The sequence below is a fragment of the Larimichthys crocea genome, chromosome XVII (assembly GCF_000972845.2).
Source record: "Larimichthys crocea isolate SSNF chromosome XVII, L_crocea_2.0, whole genome shotgun sequence".
Taxonomy (NCBI): Eukaryota; Metazoa; Chordata; class Actinopteri; family Sciaenidae; genus Larimichthys; species Larimichthys crocea.
In genome coordinates this window covers 6,949,417-6,965,758 of record NC_040027.1, presented here as the reverse complement: position 1 = coordinate 6,965,758, position 16,342 = coordinate 6,949,417, and the positions used below count along the sequence as shown (strand labels likewise).

The 16,342-nt window shown below is 50.6% G+C and overlaps 2 protein-coding genes across 2 annotated transcripts in view; both read right to left on the bottom strand.

The window, feature by feature from the left end:
* Positions 1–49: 49 nt before the first annotated feature.
* Positions 50–8,582, bottom strand: nwd1 (NACHT and WD repeat domain containing 1). Its single transcript, XM_027290605.1, has 19 exons — positions 8,401–8,582; positions 7,793–7,878; positions 7,592–7,708; positions 7,142–7,496; positions 5,752–7,063; positions 5,439–5,642; positions 5,190–5,343; positions 4,582–4,699; positions 4,264–4,428; positions 3,980–4,177; positions 3,781–3,903; positions 3,501–3,706; positions 3,099–3,362; positions 2,907–2,997; positions 2,370–2,518; positions 1,898–2,171; positions 1,266–1,819; positions 1,070–1,175; positions 50–392 (listed from the first exon to the last, which is right to left on the bottom strand). The coding sequence occupies exons 1-19, from the start codon at positions 8,522–8,524 to the stop codon at positions 82–84; spliced, it is 4,911 nt and encodes a 1,636-aa protein (XP_027146406.1). The 5' UTR covers positions 8,525–8,582; the 3' UTR covers positions 50–81.
* A 1,570-nt stretch (positions 8,583–10,152) lies between these two features.
* Positions 10,153–16,342, bottom strand: part of thop1 (thimet oligopeptidase 1) — a 9,631-nt gene continuing 3,441 nt past the window's right edge. The window contains exons 3-14 of the mRNA XM_010751631.3: positions 14,666–14,814; positions 14,221–14,328; positions 13,116–13,218; positions 12,876–13,033; positions 12,543–12,678; positions 12,291–12,433; positions 11,990–12,213; positions 11,702–11,903; positions 11,437–11,623; positions 11,222–11,350; positions 10,988–11,124; positions 10,153–10,419 (exon numbers count right to left, since the gene is read on the bottom strand). Coding sequence (XP_010749933.1) covers positions 10,258–10,419; positions 10,988–11,124; positions 11,222–11,350; positions 11,437–11,623; positions 11,702–11,903; positions 11,990–12,213; positions 12,291–12,433; positions 12,543–12,678; positions 12,876–13,033; positions 13,116–13,218; positions 14,221–14,328; positions 14,666–14,814 — 1,838 coding nt within the window. The 3' untranslated portion in view covers positions 10,153–10,257. The remainder of the gene's footprint in view (positions 10,420–10,987; positions 11,125–11,221; positions 11,351–11,436; positions 11,624–11,701; positions 11,904–11,989; positions 12,214–12,290; positions 12,434–12,542; positions 12,679–12,875; positions 13,034–13,115; positions 13,219–14,220; positions 14,329–14,665; positions 14,815–16,342) is intronic.

The window sequence follows — 16,342 nt, the reverse complement described above, 5'->3', positions numbered from 1 at the left end:
ATTCATTTCTTAACAATAAAAACAGATTTGTCCTCCGAGGCCCTGGAGGTCTCTGGAGGTCCTGAGGTCCATGTTGGTGTCCTACAGGATGAGGCAGGTGGACGAGGGTTTGGCTTTGAGCATGCTCATGAGGTTCAGGTTGAACTGGGCCGGGTTGAAGTCCTGGAGTTCGGACACAGCGCTCTGCTGGCCGTCCTGGTTCTTCTCCCTGGAGGTGACCCGGTACTGAGCCCTGACGTTCCTCAGCGGGTTGTAGTCCGGGCTGATGTGGTCTGGACAGTGAAACACCTCCCTGATGACGGAGCCCTGCTGAGACAACGCCACGAAGCCGTTCCTGAAGGTCACCATCTTGATGACGGGCGAGTAGACGTACTGAACGTAGAGAAGGTTTCCTGACAGGAAGAGACACAAGCAGGCGAGGCCCGATCAAAAGTCCGACAGCAGAAACAAACGTTTACAGCCTGGAACAAAGACGTGGAGCACTGATGGAGCTGAGGAGGCTGAATGACGCCTGGTTGCATCTGTGACCACACCCACCTGTCAATCAAAGCGTCCCCGCTCTTAACCCTGCATAACATTAAGCCTTAATATAACCTGAACAGGTGAGTTGTATATAAATTCACCTGTACCAGGCTGTAAACATGTTTATTTCTGCTGTGAAGTTGGACATTTGGACATGGGGACTTATGGATCCCAGACATGGAGTTTGCCGCTTGGTTGCAGCCAGTGGAGTTTTCACATCTGACTATTCTGACCAAATGAAGATTGTTTGAATGAGTTTTATTTAGTTTTTATTTTGTTTGTCGTGTGTTTCATCTGTGAGGTGAAATTCTGGTTCTGGTTCTGTAGCGTTCGTTGTTTCAGTCTGAGGCTCTGTGCTCTTGTGCGACACCTAGTGGTGTTGAATATAATATAATATATATATATATATTATAGATGGATATTATATATATTATGATAATATTAGCTGTATATATAGACTCTTTAAGTAATGGAAAACTGTGCTCAGCGTTCAGCGCCACCTCAGGTGTCGTGTTTTGGTTGTAAACGTGTCGGACCTCATCTTTACCTGTAGCGACGTTCCACACTTTGACGGTTCTGTCCTGAGATCCGGTGAAGACGACCTGGTCGCTCTCAGAGAACGCAGCACAGAGGATGCCCTCGAAGAAAAACCCCTGAACATCAAGAACCAAACTGTGGTTACATCGTTATAACCCTCTGTCAAACTGTCTGCTGGTCTGTTGCAGACACTCAGTAGCTCTGACCTTGTACTCCATGGTGTGGTCCAGGACCACTGGGTTCAGAGCCCACAGCCTCTGCACGGCATCCTCAGAGCCCACCAGGGCGTGCGTCCCCCAGTTACTGGCCGTCACACAGGTCACTCTGCTGCGATGAGGCTCCAGGTCTGAACTGCTGCCACCACGGAAGTCGCAGAGCTTCACCCCCCCGCAGCTCGTCCCGTACAGCAGCCTGCGGTCGGACAGCAGGGCCATGGAGGACAGCGGGGCGTGGAGCAGGGACAGGGAGAACGCCTGCAGGGGTCCCTCCACCGTGGGGAAGCTGTCTCTGGTGGTGATCTCGAACAGAGACACAGAGTCCTCGTAGGCCACCGCCACGTGCTTCTCCTGGTGGCTGACGGCCAGGCAGAGCACCCTGGACAGGCTCTCTGGTGGGGGGATGCAGAGCGTCTCCTGAGGCAGGGCTAACGGGTAGATGAGGACGGTACCGGTGGTCAGACCGCAGAGCAGCAGCCGTTTGTGCTGAGCTAACTCCAGGCAGCAAACCTCAGCAGAGACCGGCAAACGCTCCGACAGAGAACCTGCAGGGAGACCCGGAGGAGGTCAGAACCGGTACCAGCTCAGGTTCATAGAAAACATGTTCATTCTCTCCGTCTGACCTGTGTTGTTGTTCCAGCTCACGACCTCTTTCTGGCTCGGGTGCCGGACGTAGAAAATCTGATCGCCGTCTTTAGTGACGGAGGCATGGGCGCAGCAGGCGGGGATGTGGGCCGTGGGTTTGTGGCGGGTGTCATACGTCACACTCCAAACATGGATACAGGAAGAGGCCGTCGAGGACGAAACCACGAAGCCGTTAAACAGAAGCACCGAGGTGACGGGAGCGTTGGACCCGCACAGAGAGTCCATCAGGGCGCCGGTCGTCACCGACCAGATCTGACGAGATGAACACTGCTGCCTCATGCTGAGCTAACTGCATTATCTTTAACTGTCAACTGTGTGTGTTACTGTGTGTGTGTTACCGTGTGTGTGTTTGTGTGTGTGTCTGTGTGTGTTTGTGTGTGTTTGTGTGTGTTTGTGTGTGTGTCTGTGTGTGTTACCGTGTGTGTGTTTGTGTGTGTTTGTGTGTGTTACCCGTATGAGCTGGTCAGCAGCTCCGGAGACGAGCTGTCTGCAGTCCGACGACACGCAGGCGGACAGAACGCTGTCGTCGTGTTGGAGGTCGAGGAATCTGTCCACAGAGTCTGTGTCGATGTTGAAGAGACTCAAAGTCCGATCGCTGCCTGAAGACAACAGAGACAACAAACACCAACATCAACTTCAACATCTTCATCAACGTCTTCATCAATGTCTTCATCAACGTCTTCATCAACGTCTTCATCAACGTCTTCATCAACTTCAACGTCTTCATCAACGTCTTCATCAACTTCAATGTCTTCATCAACTTCAACGTCTTCATCAACGTCTTCATCAGTGTCTTCATCAGAGACCCCACCTTCGATATCAGGTTTTTGGCACGTCTGAGCGTTTTAAGCCAACATATGATGGAATACTTTGTCTTTTGTCCATGCTGCTCTAAAGTCTGTTTGATGTCTGACCTCAGAGAACAATAATCACTAATAATCAATGAAATAAACAAATTCAAACTGAAGACAAAGAGTTCAGATCGACCTGCTATCAGGATTTTCTCATCTTCAGTCACTGAAAGTAACGAAGGAGCGACAGGAAACTCGGTGGCCGTCTGTTTCCCCGTCCTGGAAACCTGCAGACAGGAAGTTAAAGGTCATACTTCAGTGCAGTACTTGAGTAAATGTTCTTTAGTTTCTGGAGGTCCGGTCCGGTGGGTGGAGTTCTGACACATACCTGATGGAGGAATCCTTCTTTAGAAACCACAAACACTTTCTCACGTTTCGGTAACATAACCGAGTTCACGAGAGTCAGACGAGTTGCTGAGTTTTCCAGCTGAGCCTCCACAGTCTGAGTTCCACCGACAGGACGAGATATTCGGACCAGACCAGAACCAGACAGAGAGAACACAGAGTCCTCCAGAACCCCCAGAACCACCGACCCTTCATCAGTGCTGCTGCTGCTGAGGAGCTCAGAGCCGTCCAGCTTCCACACCTTCACCTGGAACAATGACAAGATCCACACCGGGTTTCACCAGGACCAGGACCAGCCTGGTCTCAGTGCAGCCCATGAACTGGGAGTACTGGTTCAGGTCCTGGTTCACAGTGGACAGTCTGCACATAACAGTATACGTGGTACCTGTGCGCTGGTGTAGACAAACAGCAGCTGGCTCCGTGCAGACAGGTGGAGGTGTACTGATGAAGGGGTGGAGTCTAGAGGCACCGCCTCCTGGATGCAGAGAAGCTGTTGGCCATTTGTCAGGCTCCACCTCCTCAGAGAGCCATCAGCAGCCAATGAGAGACAGTGGGCGGAGCTGTCATGCACTTTGACGGACAGAACTGGACCTACAGAAAACACAGATGCGATTATTAAAATTCTAATTATAGTTATTGATCGTGTTGACTCGTCTCAGACTGACCTGTGTGTCCCAGCAGTGAGTGTATGAGCTGCTGGTCAGCCAGACTCCAGACCGCCACCACTCCGTCATCTGAACCTGCAACCAGAAGCTCCGCCTCCAGGCTGACGTCCTGACAGAGAACACCTGAAGACACGAGGACAGGTGAAACCTGCTGCTGTCACACCTGTTGTTATTACTATCATCTATCTCTACTGTTTACCTCCCTGCAGTGCAGTCAGTGTGTGCTGCAGCGCCCCCCCTGGCTGCTGCAGGAAGCTGCACTTGGGAACGAGGATCGGCTCGAGACACGTCAGTAACCACTCCTCACATTGGCTACACAGCCGACCAATCACAGCGGGGAAAGGCTTGGCCAAAGAGCAGAGTCTGGCCAACAGCTCGGAGTAAAACAGAGATGTGTCTGAAACCAGAAACATTTCATCAACGTTTCAGGAACGTTTCTTTGTAGTTTGATTTAAATGTTTCTAATCTTTACTCTGGACCGACCCATGTGACCATCCAGGAAATCCAGACTGGGTTTCATCAGGACCAGAGTGTCTCGGACCAGCCTGGTCTCAGTGCAGTCCATGTACTGGGAGCACTGGTCCAGGTCGTGGATCACAGAGGAGAGCCCGCACACTCTGCTCTTACAGTAGAGCCACTCAGCACAGCCTGAAACACCAACACGTGACCAACACGTGACCAACACGTGACCAACACGTGACCGACACGTGACCGACACGTGACCGACACGTGACCGACACGTGACATCAGTCATTCATAATCTGACGTATTATTGAATATTTAAATATTCCCGCGCCTCACCGATGACTTCCTGCTGCAGCTCCTCCCACAGGCCGGCATGCAGCAGGTGATAGGTCAGCTCCTGGAGCTTCCTGATGTTAGCCAATCCTGGAGCAAACCACAGAGGCTGGGGCGGGACCTGTGGAAGGATCACAGCCAATCAGAATGCAGTAAAAGTACAAATACCACCGTGTACAAATACTCTGATACAAAGTCAAACTAAATATTTCATCTTAAACTAAAAGTTTGTTAATAAAGTTTTTCTGATTTTAATCATAAACTTTGAACTTTGATTCATTCAGCGAGACGGCAGAACGTTACGACAACGTTTAAAAAACGAACGTTTGTTGGTCACTTCCTGTTTGATTGTCTTGACTCGTCAATTTTTATTTTTTAAAGGAACAAAATCACGATTCAGATTTTCACTCTGATCCAACAAAACACCTGAGAACCTTCACAGAACCATGATGGAACCATGGTTCTGTGAAGGTTCCTTCATGGTTCCTTCATGGTTCCATGATGGTTCCTTCATGGTTCCTTCATGGTTCCATGATGGTTCCTTCATGGTTCCATCATGGTTCCTTCATGGTTCCTTCATGGTTCCATCATGGTTCCTTCATGGTTGGTACCTTTCTGTCAGACAGGAGCAGCGACAGGCCCGGCAGAGATGCCGGCTTCAGTTTGCCTGACCACCGACCCAGGAAGTACTCGGCAAGGATCCTGAGGCTCCGTCCTCGTCGCTCTGAGGTCAGATACTGAGCCGACACCGCCTCACACAGGTGCCTGCACACAGACACACACACACACACACACACACACACACACACTCAATCGTTTGACCTTTGACCTAAGTGACTGAGGTCATTTCTCTTCGTTACCGGTTGTTGAAGGCGATGGTGGCGACCCCGCCCGTCCAGCGCTCCTCCAGCTGATCCTCAAGGTCCCGTCTGAGACGGGCCCAGTGGAGGGGGGGCAGCCGGATCAACGAGGGGGTCGGAGGGAGGCAGAACTCATACACCTCACGGATGACATCATCGTCCAGGGACATGACATCACGCAGTTCAGCCTCCAGCAGACCTTCCCTGTGGAGTCACATGACTCGTGAACACAAACAATACAGCCAATCAGATCGCTTCATTTTAAAATATAACATAACAGAGTTACGTGTACGCGACACGACAGTCACCTCACCTGGCCAGAGCGATGTATCCTAAAGCCCCGCCCACCAACTGCTTCCCATGTTTCTTCTCCAGCATCAGGAAGAACTGTGACATCATTTCCTGTGTGTTGGCGCCCAGGTGTAGGTCTGCGAGCGGGGTGAAGGACGTCCAGCGTCTGGCCGCTGACATCATCAGTTTGAGGTGCAGAGGACAGCCGGTCGTCTCAAAGTGTCGCAGCACGGCGTCGCTCTGCTCCGGGGTCAGCGCTCGCTGAGACGCTCGCAGGTTCGACTCCACGATCAGTTTTCCTTCGTCACGAGACAAACGCTCCACCTCAAAGAAATTCCCCAAAGTCTCCGACTTCAGCCGCATGCTAGCAAATGCTTCACTGTGGGTATCCATGGAAACCACCAGGTGGACGTTGGGCGGGACGCTGGTGGGCAGCCAGCAGAGTTTGTGGGCGCGGTGTTGGTCTGAGAGCTGATCCAGCGCGTCCAGGATGACGAGGAGCGTGTTCCCCTGCTGGGAAATCTTATCGAGGACGTTCCTGAAGAATCGGAGCAGGTCCAGGTGACTGTTGGCCGTCAGCGGCGAGGGTGGAGCCAAACCACAAGCCAAACAGATCTGGAAGCAGATGCTGCGGAGGACGTGGTCGATGTCAGGTCTCTGAGGATGACGAGCCGACAGCAGCCTGATCACCACCACCGCTCCGGCCTCCAGGACGCCACGCATCTCCTGCGCCAGTTTGCACAGCAGAGCCGTCTTACCCATCCCAGCGGCCCCGTGAACAACCAGCGGGCTGTGATGGACGTTGGTGGACTCCCACATGGCGCAGCAGATCTTACCCAGAAGCCCCTCCCTGCCGTAGAGCCCTCTGGACAGCTTGGTGCTCATGGCGGTGTGCCGTCCCGCCTCTTCAACCACCCAGTCTGACGTTTCCATCGTCCCTTCATCAATGCTTCCCCATGTCCTCCCACGCCTCCCGTCCACTGATGGACCCGCCACTGCTCCGATCCGGGCCTTCATCTGCGTCACGAACTGCTCGCAGACGCTGTCCAGGTACTGAGCGTGCTCTTTGCGTTTGGGGTCGATGCTTCCTTTGCTGAGCTCCACGCAGTGCAGGTTCAGGATCTTCTGCGACGAGGTGTAGAGGCGGGACTTGAGGCTAGTGAGGAGACCCTGAGCTTCGGCGTCCAGCAGGCCGTCGGCAGTCAGGTCCATAAACTTGGCGAACCGCCTGGGACCGTCCCTCATGCGCTGGCGAGGAATCTCTCGGACGAAGAGCAGAGCCGATGATTCGCTGTTGTCCTTCCACAAACCCTGCTCGAACTCCTGCTCTGTGACTGCGGACGAGGAACAAGAAGACGCTCAGATCTCAAACACTTTGACACAACAAAGGACAAACTGTCGGCGTCGCTGACCTGATGTGAAGAACTCTTGTTCCTGCTCGGCTGTGATGTCACCAGCTGTCTTGGCGTCTGCGGCGGCGGAGCGTAGGAGCTGCAACAGTTGAGTCTCTGTGACCCGCCAGGAAAGAAGGTCCTTGTCACGCTGCGGCCCAGTCTCAGGTCGGAGGTCGCTGTAGTGGGGGAAGTGAGCCGTGATTGGCTGGAGGACGTAGGTGGGTGGGACAGCATTGTTGTCTTTTAAGAACCACTGTCTCAGCTGCTTGACGCCTTCAGGGTTTTTGGAGAGTTTGGACAAAAGAGCTTCAAACTGCTTCTCCGGGATGAGGCGAGGAAGAGTTCGAGGGCCGTACCGGTTCCCCAGCAGAGCCTTCGGAGCCCAGATGAAGGAAAATGACAACGTTTGTATATGACGACATACAAACTTAAAGAATTAGAATAACTTTCTCTAAAGGGGTGACTCACGATGAAGTTGGGACCGGCTGAAATCCTCTGACAGCTGCGGATCTCCTGCAGGAAGATCTCACAGTCCTCGTGGTCTCCTGACGTAACGTTCCGAATCCCCCAACGCAGATCCACCACCTGAACAGGAAGTGACCTCGCTGATCAGTGAGCTGATATTCATTAAAACTGCACATGTACTGCATGGACACACAGAACACTGACCTCAAACACCAGCCCCAGACTGCGACAGAAAGCAAAGACTTCTGGGTAAGCTTTCTCCAGCAGGGCCTTCCTCTCGCCGCTCATATCTGAACACATCAACCAACCACCAACAGACCTGATCAGCCACCGTCAATAATCAATACACGACCATTAATCAGACCAATCATGATGATAATATTATTGATGATATTAAACATGTTTACCTGTGCTAACCTCAGGTCGTGCTGTTACTCTGAGTATCAGCAGCCGGGCTGATACTCAGAGTAACGCTCTCAGGTCATATCCACTCTGGACATTTTTATAGATTCGGTTTTGATTTTACGTTAATTTTCAGAGCTCATGGATGATTTTATATCTGTGTCTGTTAAAACAGAAAAATCCTTCAAAGAACGCGTGAAACAGAAACAGCAGCTGTACAACATCAAACTGTTTTATGGTTTAAAGCTGCTTAAAAAGTGCCAAATATTAAAAACAAAGAAGCTTTAAACTGATTTCTTCACATCAGTTCACAAATTCAAAACCTTACTGAGCTTTAACAGAGGACCTGAACCAGGACCAGGACCAGGACCAGGACCTGGCTCTGGACCAGGAGGTTAAACTGCTCTGACCTGTGAACGTGGAGCTGATGAACACTCGGATCATGTTGGTCGTCCTCTGGTCTCCATCTGTCCGTCCTCTCAGGACGTCCTGCAGATTCACATCTCCAACGTCAGCTGCTGGACGCTCCGCCATCGTCTCCTGACCCCTCAGACCACTGTCCTCTCTGTCCTCTCTGTCCTCTCTGTCCTCTTCGTCCTCTCTGTCCTCTCTGTCCTCTTCGTCCTCTTCGTCCTCTCTGTCCTCTTTGTCCTCTTCGTCCTCTTCGTCCTCTTCGTCCTCTTTGTCCTCTCTGTCCTCTTCGTCCTCTTCGTCCTCTCTGTCCTCTTCGTCCTCTTCGTCCTCTCTGTCCTCTCTGTCCTCTCTGTCCTCTTCGTCCTCTCTGTCCTCTCCGTCTTCTTCCTCGGAGCTCTCTGGTCGACTGATCCTCCCTCAGCTGCTCTTCAGTCTCCTGCCTGTTTGTTTCCCTCTGAGAGTTTCCTCCAGGACAACCGGTCCTCCCACCTCACCTGCTGTTGTACCTGCCGTCTACCTGTCCTGATGTTTGTTCAGTGTTATTCCATGTTTTTAATAATCCACCACAAATCAAAGCCTGGGTCAGCTTCTCATCACTCAAACTGAATCAGCTGTATCAGAGTTAATGTTGCAGTAATGTAGTTAACTGTTTTGATGGAGCTCGGCTAGCAGTTTCCCTTCACTTCCAGTCTTTATGCTAAGCTAGGCTAAACCTGTCTGTGTACAGAAGAATTATTTGGGACGCTGTCGTGTTGCTGAACGATGAATCATGTCTTTGGGTTTGCCCACTGATCATACCTGCTCAGCGTTGAACTCACCTGAGTGTTGACTAAGCGAGGCCTGTGGGACTCAGCGCCCCCTGGGGGGCTGCGCTCACAGGTGCAGCTCAGCACTAATTACACAAGACGAAGGCGAGGCGATAATGAGGATAACAAAGTTACTGTAGAGCCGGAGAACATCTGCTGCACCTGCAGACAGTTACAGTCCTCTGATCATGTGACTCACACACCTGAGACAGCATGCAGGTGTGTTTTCACAGCAGTCACATAAATTATGCACGACTTCTTATTTCAGCTGTTAGCTGCTAAAACAGTTGGATCTGTTGTTCAGCGGCTGAAATGAGGTTCTGATGGTTCTGATCCAGATTCAACTGATGATTTAAGTTATTGTGATTATTAGAAACAAATGTCAGTTTTCATCTTTTGACCTGTACGATTTTCAAAAAGAAACAATGTGAAGTTTAAATGACTCGTGACATCAGTTAAAAACTGGAATATGTCGTTATACAGAAGATTAATATAAACGTTACAGTTTAAAAGTATATATATATAAAAGTATAAATAACTGATGAAGGTGAAGAGTTGTTGTTTTCAATGACGTCCAGTCTGTTTGTTCTTTTTCACCTTCAGGCTGTTTTTATTCTAAAGATGTTGACGTGAAACTCTCTGAGGATGTTACATCATGAGCTCCAGCTGGGACACCTGAACCTCACCTGTACCTGTCTGTCTGTGCTCACACACTCCAGCCAGGAAATCCTAATATGGGCAAAAAGATGTTGACACCTGTCAATCAAAACTTGAAAGCTTCACGAGTAGACACTGAACTTGTTTTCTCATTCACTTCAATCACAGCGACATCTAGTGGACGTTATAGGAACTGCAGCTTTTATTTTGAAATGCACCGGTGCGTGTTGGGTTCTGGTCCGACCCGTCGGGTCGCTCTCAGGAGTGATTGAGACACACAGGACGTCACCTCAAATCATTTTATTTTTCCACGCTGTTAACTCGTTTTTTTTTTTCTAGAAAACTTTCAGTTCGTTCTTCTGAGGGGGCGGAGCCGGCTCCTGTGATTGGTCAGCAGGGACACGGCGTGCCGGTGTTCTGCTCCACCATCAGTCCTTTACTCAGGAGGAACGCTTCCTGTTTGGGCTCGCGCCCGAGGAACTTCCTCAACATCTCAGAGGCGTCCTCGGAGCCGCCGGGCTGCAGGATGAACTTCCTGTAGTCCAGACCGACCTGAGGACCAATCAGAAGACAGCAATCAGTGTCCTGAACACTTTGCCCCTGCTTCCAGTCTTTGTGCTAAGCTAGGCTAAACACTGACGATAAACATTCACACGATGAATTTAACAATCTACAACATTTAAAGAACGCTTTTATTTTGAAGGACCACTGTGGTCTCTCCTCTGTGAGGACGATCTGAGATAAACATGGAGGTTCTTGATGTGACGTTCAGGGACAGTCGGCTGGTTTCGTGCTGCGTTCACTTGAAATTTAGTCTGCTCTGTTTTTCAGAATTAATGAGTTTTCATGAAGACCGGCACGCCGTCTGGTTCTCCGGGGCATGTGAGTCAGGCTTTGGGTCGGGCTGAAAGAAGTTAGAGCTCATGACTCCAGAAAAACATGAACAGAATCTGAGAATGCAACACGATGAGGTTTGGATGTTAAGTTCAGGAGGTCCAGAACCACCCGGAGACCAGGCCTGGTTTGTAACCTTTGTTAAATTATCTCTGATCCTTCATCACGTCATTGATTCCTTTCAGGTTCTAAACTGGCCGGTTCTGTGGCAGTTCTGTGTTCTGACCTTTGGGTTCATGATCCCATCTTGTTTGAAGCGAGTGGAGAACATGTCCATGGAGAACACCTCGCTCCACAGGTAACCGTAGTACTGAGCGTCGTAACCGCCGGCCAGGTGCCCGAAGGTCGCCGGCATGTTGGTGCCTATGAAGAAAGACGTAAAGGTCAAAGGTCAGAGACACGAGAAGAGACGAGGCGGCGAGGAGGAAGTCTGACTGTAAATATTTAAATAAAAAGGTACCAGGTGACGCCGGGATCCCCAGAACCTCCTGACTGAGGCGCCCGTACTCCTCTGCCGGGTCGAGTCCGTTCCTGGTGTGCAGAGCCTGATCCACTTTAGCCAGAACGATCTGCCTCAGGTTAAACAGACCTGCGGAGAGAGAGGGTCATGGTTACCATAGCAACAGTGAGCAACAAGCGTCGGACGAAAGCAGCAACTTCCTGTTCAGGGCGCACCGGTGTTGGCGAGGCGGGACTTCATGAGTTTGTCGAGCAGCTCGTCGGGGATGGCGGCGCCGGTCTTGTAGTGTTTGGACATCCTCAGCAGAGGCTCGCGCTCCCACACCCAGTTCTCCAACATCTGAGACGGCGCCTCCACAAAGTCCCGCTCCACGTGAGTCCCGCTGAACATGGCGTAGTCCGCCTGCGAACCCGTCACACTCGGATCAGAACACTGATCTGACTCAATGACCAGGAAACACTTTCTGGTTTATCAGCTGACCTTGGCGCAGAGTTGGTGCATGACGTGTCCGAACTCGTGGAAGTACGTCTCCACCTCGTCGTGCTGCAGGAGCGACGGGGCGTCGGCCGTCGGCTTGCTGAAGTTGGCCACCATGGCCGCCACGGACATCTGCCGCGTGCCGTCGGGCAGCAGACAGCCGGGCTGCAGGCCGAAGCAGGCGGCGTGGCCGTACTTCCCCTCCCTGCACAGGACGCACACGAGCAGAGACGATGTCATCGACCCCGTTAAAGACACGTGACACGTTCTGCCGCACGGCTGAGGACTCACCTGGGGTGCAGGTCCAGGTAGAACTGACCCACCACCTGACCGCTGCTGCGGTCCTTCACGCAGTACAGAGTGACGTCTGGGTGCCAGACGGGGGCGCCGTCCACCAGCTCGAAGGACAGACAGAGGAGCTCCTGGTAGATGTCCAACAGACCCTGAGTCACCACCTCCATGGGGAAGTACTCCTTGAGCAGGTTCTGGTCCACAGCATACTGAGTCTCCTCCACCTGAGAGGAGGAAGAAGAGTGAAGCACTGAATCTGTCTTTAACAGCTCTTCAGGTATCTCAGGTGTGCGGCTCGTACCTGGGTCATGAAATATCGAGTGTCCCAGGCGTGCAGCTCTCCGTTGAAGGGCAGGTTTCTCTTCTGACACTCCTTCTCCTTCAGTTTGAGGATGACCGAGCGCTCTTCATCACCAAGAGGCTTCAGCTTACGAGCCAGCTCCTCTGAACGAGCCGACAGACAGAAGAGACGTTTCACGACAAGACTCACGGAGAGACGAAGCTCGAGCGTCCGTGAAATCGAACATGTGACCTGTTGTGTTGATTCACTCACCCAGGAAGCCGGCCACGTTCTTCCCAGATTTAGCCATGTTCATTTCCAGGACGAAGTCGGCGTGGGTGGTGAAGCCGAGCAGAGAACTCTTCTGAGCCCGAAGCTGCACCAGCTCCTTCAGGATGTTTGAGTTCTCCTGAAAACACAAACAGAACCTCCAATTAACCTCCAATTAACCTTCAGTTCACCTGACAGATACGTGACCATGTTCTCAGATCAGAGATCTGCTTCTTCAGAGACATTACCACACCATTCGTCCTTCCTGATACTTCTTTCTGTATCAGCGCCGATCTAATCAAAGTACCACACGGGCCCGTTCCCTTCCCGCCTCACCTCCTTGCAGCGCGAGTTGAACGCCTCCTCCAACTTCCTGCGGGTCTCTGGGACGAAGCATTTCTTCATGGTGGGGAAGTAATGAGGATACTTGAGGGTGACCTTCAGCTTGTCTCCGTCCGGCTCCAGAGAGCTCAGGAAGTCCTCAGGGAGTCCGCCTGAAACCGACACGGGTCATGACTCAACAAGAGAGCAGAACCGGGCGGGACCGGCTGAAGGTTGACGGAGCGGCGGACTCACCCAGTTCATCTCTGCTGAAGGACAGACAGGTCGTGTCCTCGTTCAGGTTCTTGTTGAAGTCGATGCACAGGTTGCTCAGCTTCTTCTTGATGGTCTTGATCTCCTGTTGGAGCAGAGATGAGAGGGATCAGAGTCCAAACACCTGAAAACACCTGATACCACCTGATACCAACACGACATGGACCTTCACACTGTGAGCCACCGAGAGTCGAGTTCATCCATCAAGTCCTGTCGACTGATTCATCTGCACCTTCAATAGATGGCGCTGTGTCAGCAGATGATTCAGTCTGAAGGACTGAAGGGAGATCTGAAGTCCTGCTGGTGGTAAAAACGTAACAGATGTGGACCTGGTTGTAAGTAGACCTGGTTTGTAGTGGACCTGGTTGTAAGTAGACCTGGTTTGTAGTGGACCTGGTTGCTAGGGGACCTGGTTTGTAGTGGACCTGGTTGCTAGGGGACCTGGTTGCTAGTGGATCTGGTTTATAGTGGACCTGGTTGCTAGGGGACCTGGTTTGTAGGGGACCTGGTTGCTAGGGGACCTGGTTTGTAGTGGACCTGGTTGCTAGTGGACCTGGTTGCTAGTGGACCTGGTTTGTAGTGGACCTGGTTGCTAGGGGACCTGGTTTGTAGTGGACCTGGTTGCTAGGGGACCTGGTTGCTAGGGGACCTGGTTTGTATTGGACCTGGTTGCTAGGGGACCTGGTTTGTAGTGGACCTGGTTGCTAGGGGACCTGGTTGCTAGTGGACCTGGTTTGTAGTGGACCTGGTTGCTAGGGGACCTGGTTTGTAGTGGACCTGGTTGCTAGGGGACCTGGTTGCTAGTGGATCTGGTTTGTAGTGGACCTGGTTGCTAGGGGACCTGGTTTGTAGTGGACCTGGTTGCTTGGGGACCTGGTTGCTAGTGGACCTGGTTGCTAGTGGATCTGGTTTATAGTGGACCTGGTTGCTAGGGGACCTGGTTTGTAGTGGACCTGGTTGCTAGTGGACCTGGTTTGTAGTGGATCTGGTTTGTAGTGGATCTGGTTTGTAGTGGATCTGGTTTGTAGTGGACCACCTAAAGCTGGTCCGGGTCCGTACAGGTTCAGATTCAGGACTGAGCGTTCACCTCTTGCTTCTCTTTGGACAGGTGGAGGCCGTTCCTCTTGCCCAGTTTGATCAGACGCTCCATGTAGCGTTTGGACTCAGCAGTGAGGGTCTCGGCGTCGACCTTCTTCTGCAGAAACAAGAAAAACCTTCAGAACCAATGAAGAAGAAGAACTGATGAAGAAGAAGAAGAACTGATGAAGAATCGACAGAGGTCAGAAACATGGAGCTTCATTAGTTTGTTTTACACGTCCACAACCTTCTTAAAAAAGACACTAACTAAAGTGAATCTGATATTCAGATTTGACTTAAATATTAAAGTAAATATTAATCATCTTTTCACGTCTCACGCTGCCACCTAGTGTCCATTCAGAGCAGTGACCTGAGGAAATTTCATGAAGTCGTGAGCAGAAGTCAAATGTTCATCAGTGAAAGCCGACCAATCAGCTCTCTCTCCGTCAGCTCACCTCCAGAGCGACGATCCTCAGGTAGACGTCCTCCCTCATGCTCATCTCCACGTCGAACTCAGACAGACGCTTGTCGGCCTCGGTGCTCGCCGTTCGGACCTCCTTACTCGGAGAGACGTGCTGAGGGAAGTCCAGCATGTTCCTCTGGACTGAGGGGCGGGGTCAGGGAGGAGAGGGGCGGGGTCGAGGAGGAGAGGCGGGGTCAGATAGGAGGGCGGGGTCAGGGTAAGTTATCAGGTGATCAGTTTTTTATTGCCATCACAGGTATCAGATCAGTGATTTTATCAAAATAATTTATTCTAAACTTGTTAAAATGAGACAAACAAAACAAGACTTTTTATTCTAAATGATCAAACTAGTTTTTTAATCAATGACTGTCCATCATGAGCTCAGTTCTGTCTCCAAACATTTTGTTATTAACTCTAAACTTTAAATATTAAATCAGATAATTCTTCAAACATCCCTTTATCATTTAGTTTCATGACTGTTGGTTTAAAGTCCAAACGAACGTGAAAATGTCAGCGTCAGATCTTTAAACAAACTTTTACTTGTGTCAGAAAACTCATGAATCTCCAGGACTGTCTCACAGACTAACGAGAGTTTTAATCAAACTCTGATCTCTGAATTTGAACTTGTTCTATGACGTCGATTTACAGCCACGATGAAACTCTGAACTGATGAGGACAGACGTCATAAAGACCTGTCAATCACACACAGTGGACTGATGTGGACAACTTTTCTGTATTAATAAAATCAGAGCAGGCACAAATGACACATTGTTAGCGTGTTGTGTTGTGTTGGATAGCATGTTGTGTTGTGTTGTGTTGTGTTGTGTTGTGTTGTGTTGTGTTGTGTTGGATAGCGTGTTGTGTTGTGTTGGATAGCGTGTTGTGTTGTGTTGTGTTGGATAGTGTGTTGTGTTGTGTTGGATAGCGTGTTGTGTTGTGTTGGATAGCGTGTTGTGTTGTGTTGGATAGTGTGTTGTGTTGTGTTTGTGTGATAGCGTGTTGTTTGGATGTGTGTGGTGTGGATGGTGTTTGTGTTGTGTTGTGTTGGATAGCTGTTGTGTGTGTGTTGGGTTGGAAGCGTGTTTGTGTGTGTGTTGGATAGCGTGTTGTGTTGTGTTGGATACGTGTTGTGTGTGTTGTGTTGGATAGCGTGTTGTGTTGTTGATAGCGTGGTGTTGTGGTTGTGTTGTGTTGTGGTTTGTTGGATGTGTGGTGTGTGTTGGATAGCGTGTTTGTGTTGTTGTGTGTTGGATAGCGTGTTGTGTTGTGTTGTGTTGGATAGCGTGTTGTGTTGTGTTGTGATAGCGTGTTTGTGTTGTGTTGGTTTGATAGCGTGTGTTTGTGTTGTGTTGATAGCGTGTTTTGTGTGTTTGGTAGCGTGTTGGTGTTTGGATAGCTGTTTGTGTTTTTGTGTTGTTGTTGGATAGGTGTGTTGTGTTGGATAGCGTGTTGGTGTTGTGTTGTGTGTTTGGATGCGGTTGTGTTGTGTTGGTAGCGTGTTGTGTTTGGTTGTGTAGTGTGTTGTGTTGTGTGTGGATAGCGTGTTGTGTTGTGTTGGATAGCGGTTGTTGTTTTGTTGGAAGTGTTGTGTTGTTGTTGGATGTGTGTTGTGTTGGATAGCTGTGTTGTGTTGTGTTGGATAGTGTGTTGTTGTGTGTTGGAATAGTAA

Coding starts and splice junctions, on each gene's coding strand:
- nwd1 (XM_027290605.1), bottom strand. CDS start 8,524: ATGGCGGAGCGTCCAGCAGCTGACGTTGGAGATGTGAATCTGCAGGAC. Junction 7,709..7,792: donor GTCTGGGGCTGGTGTTTGAG/GTCAGTGTTCTG, acceptor CTTCCTGTTCAG/GTGGTGGATCTGCGTTGGGG. Junction 3,363..3,500: donor TTGTCTACACCAGCGCACAG/GTACCACGTATA, acceptor TCATTGTTCCAG/GTGAAGGTGTGGAAGCTGGA.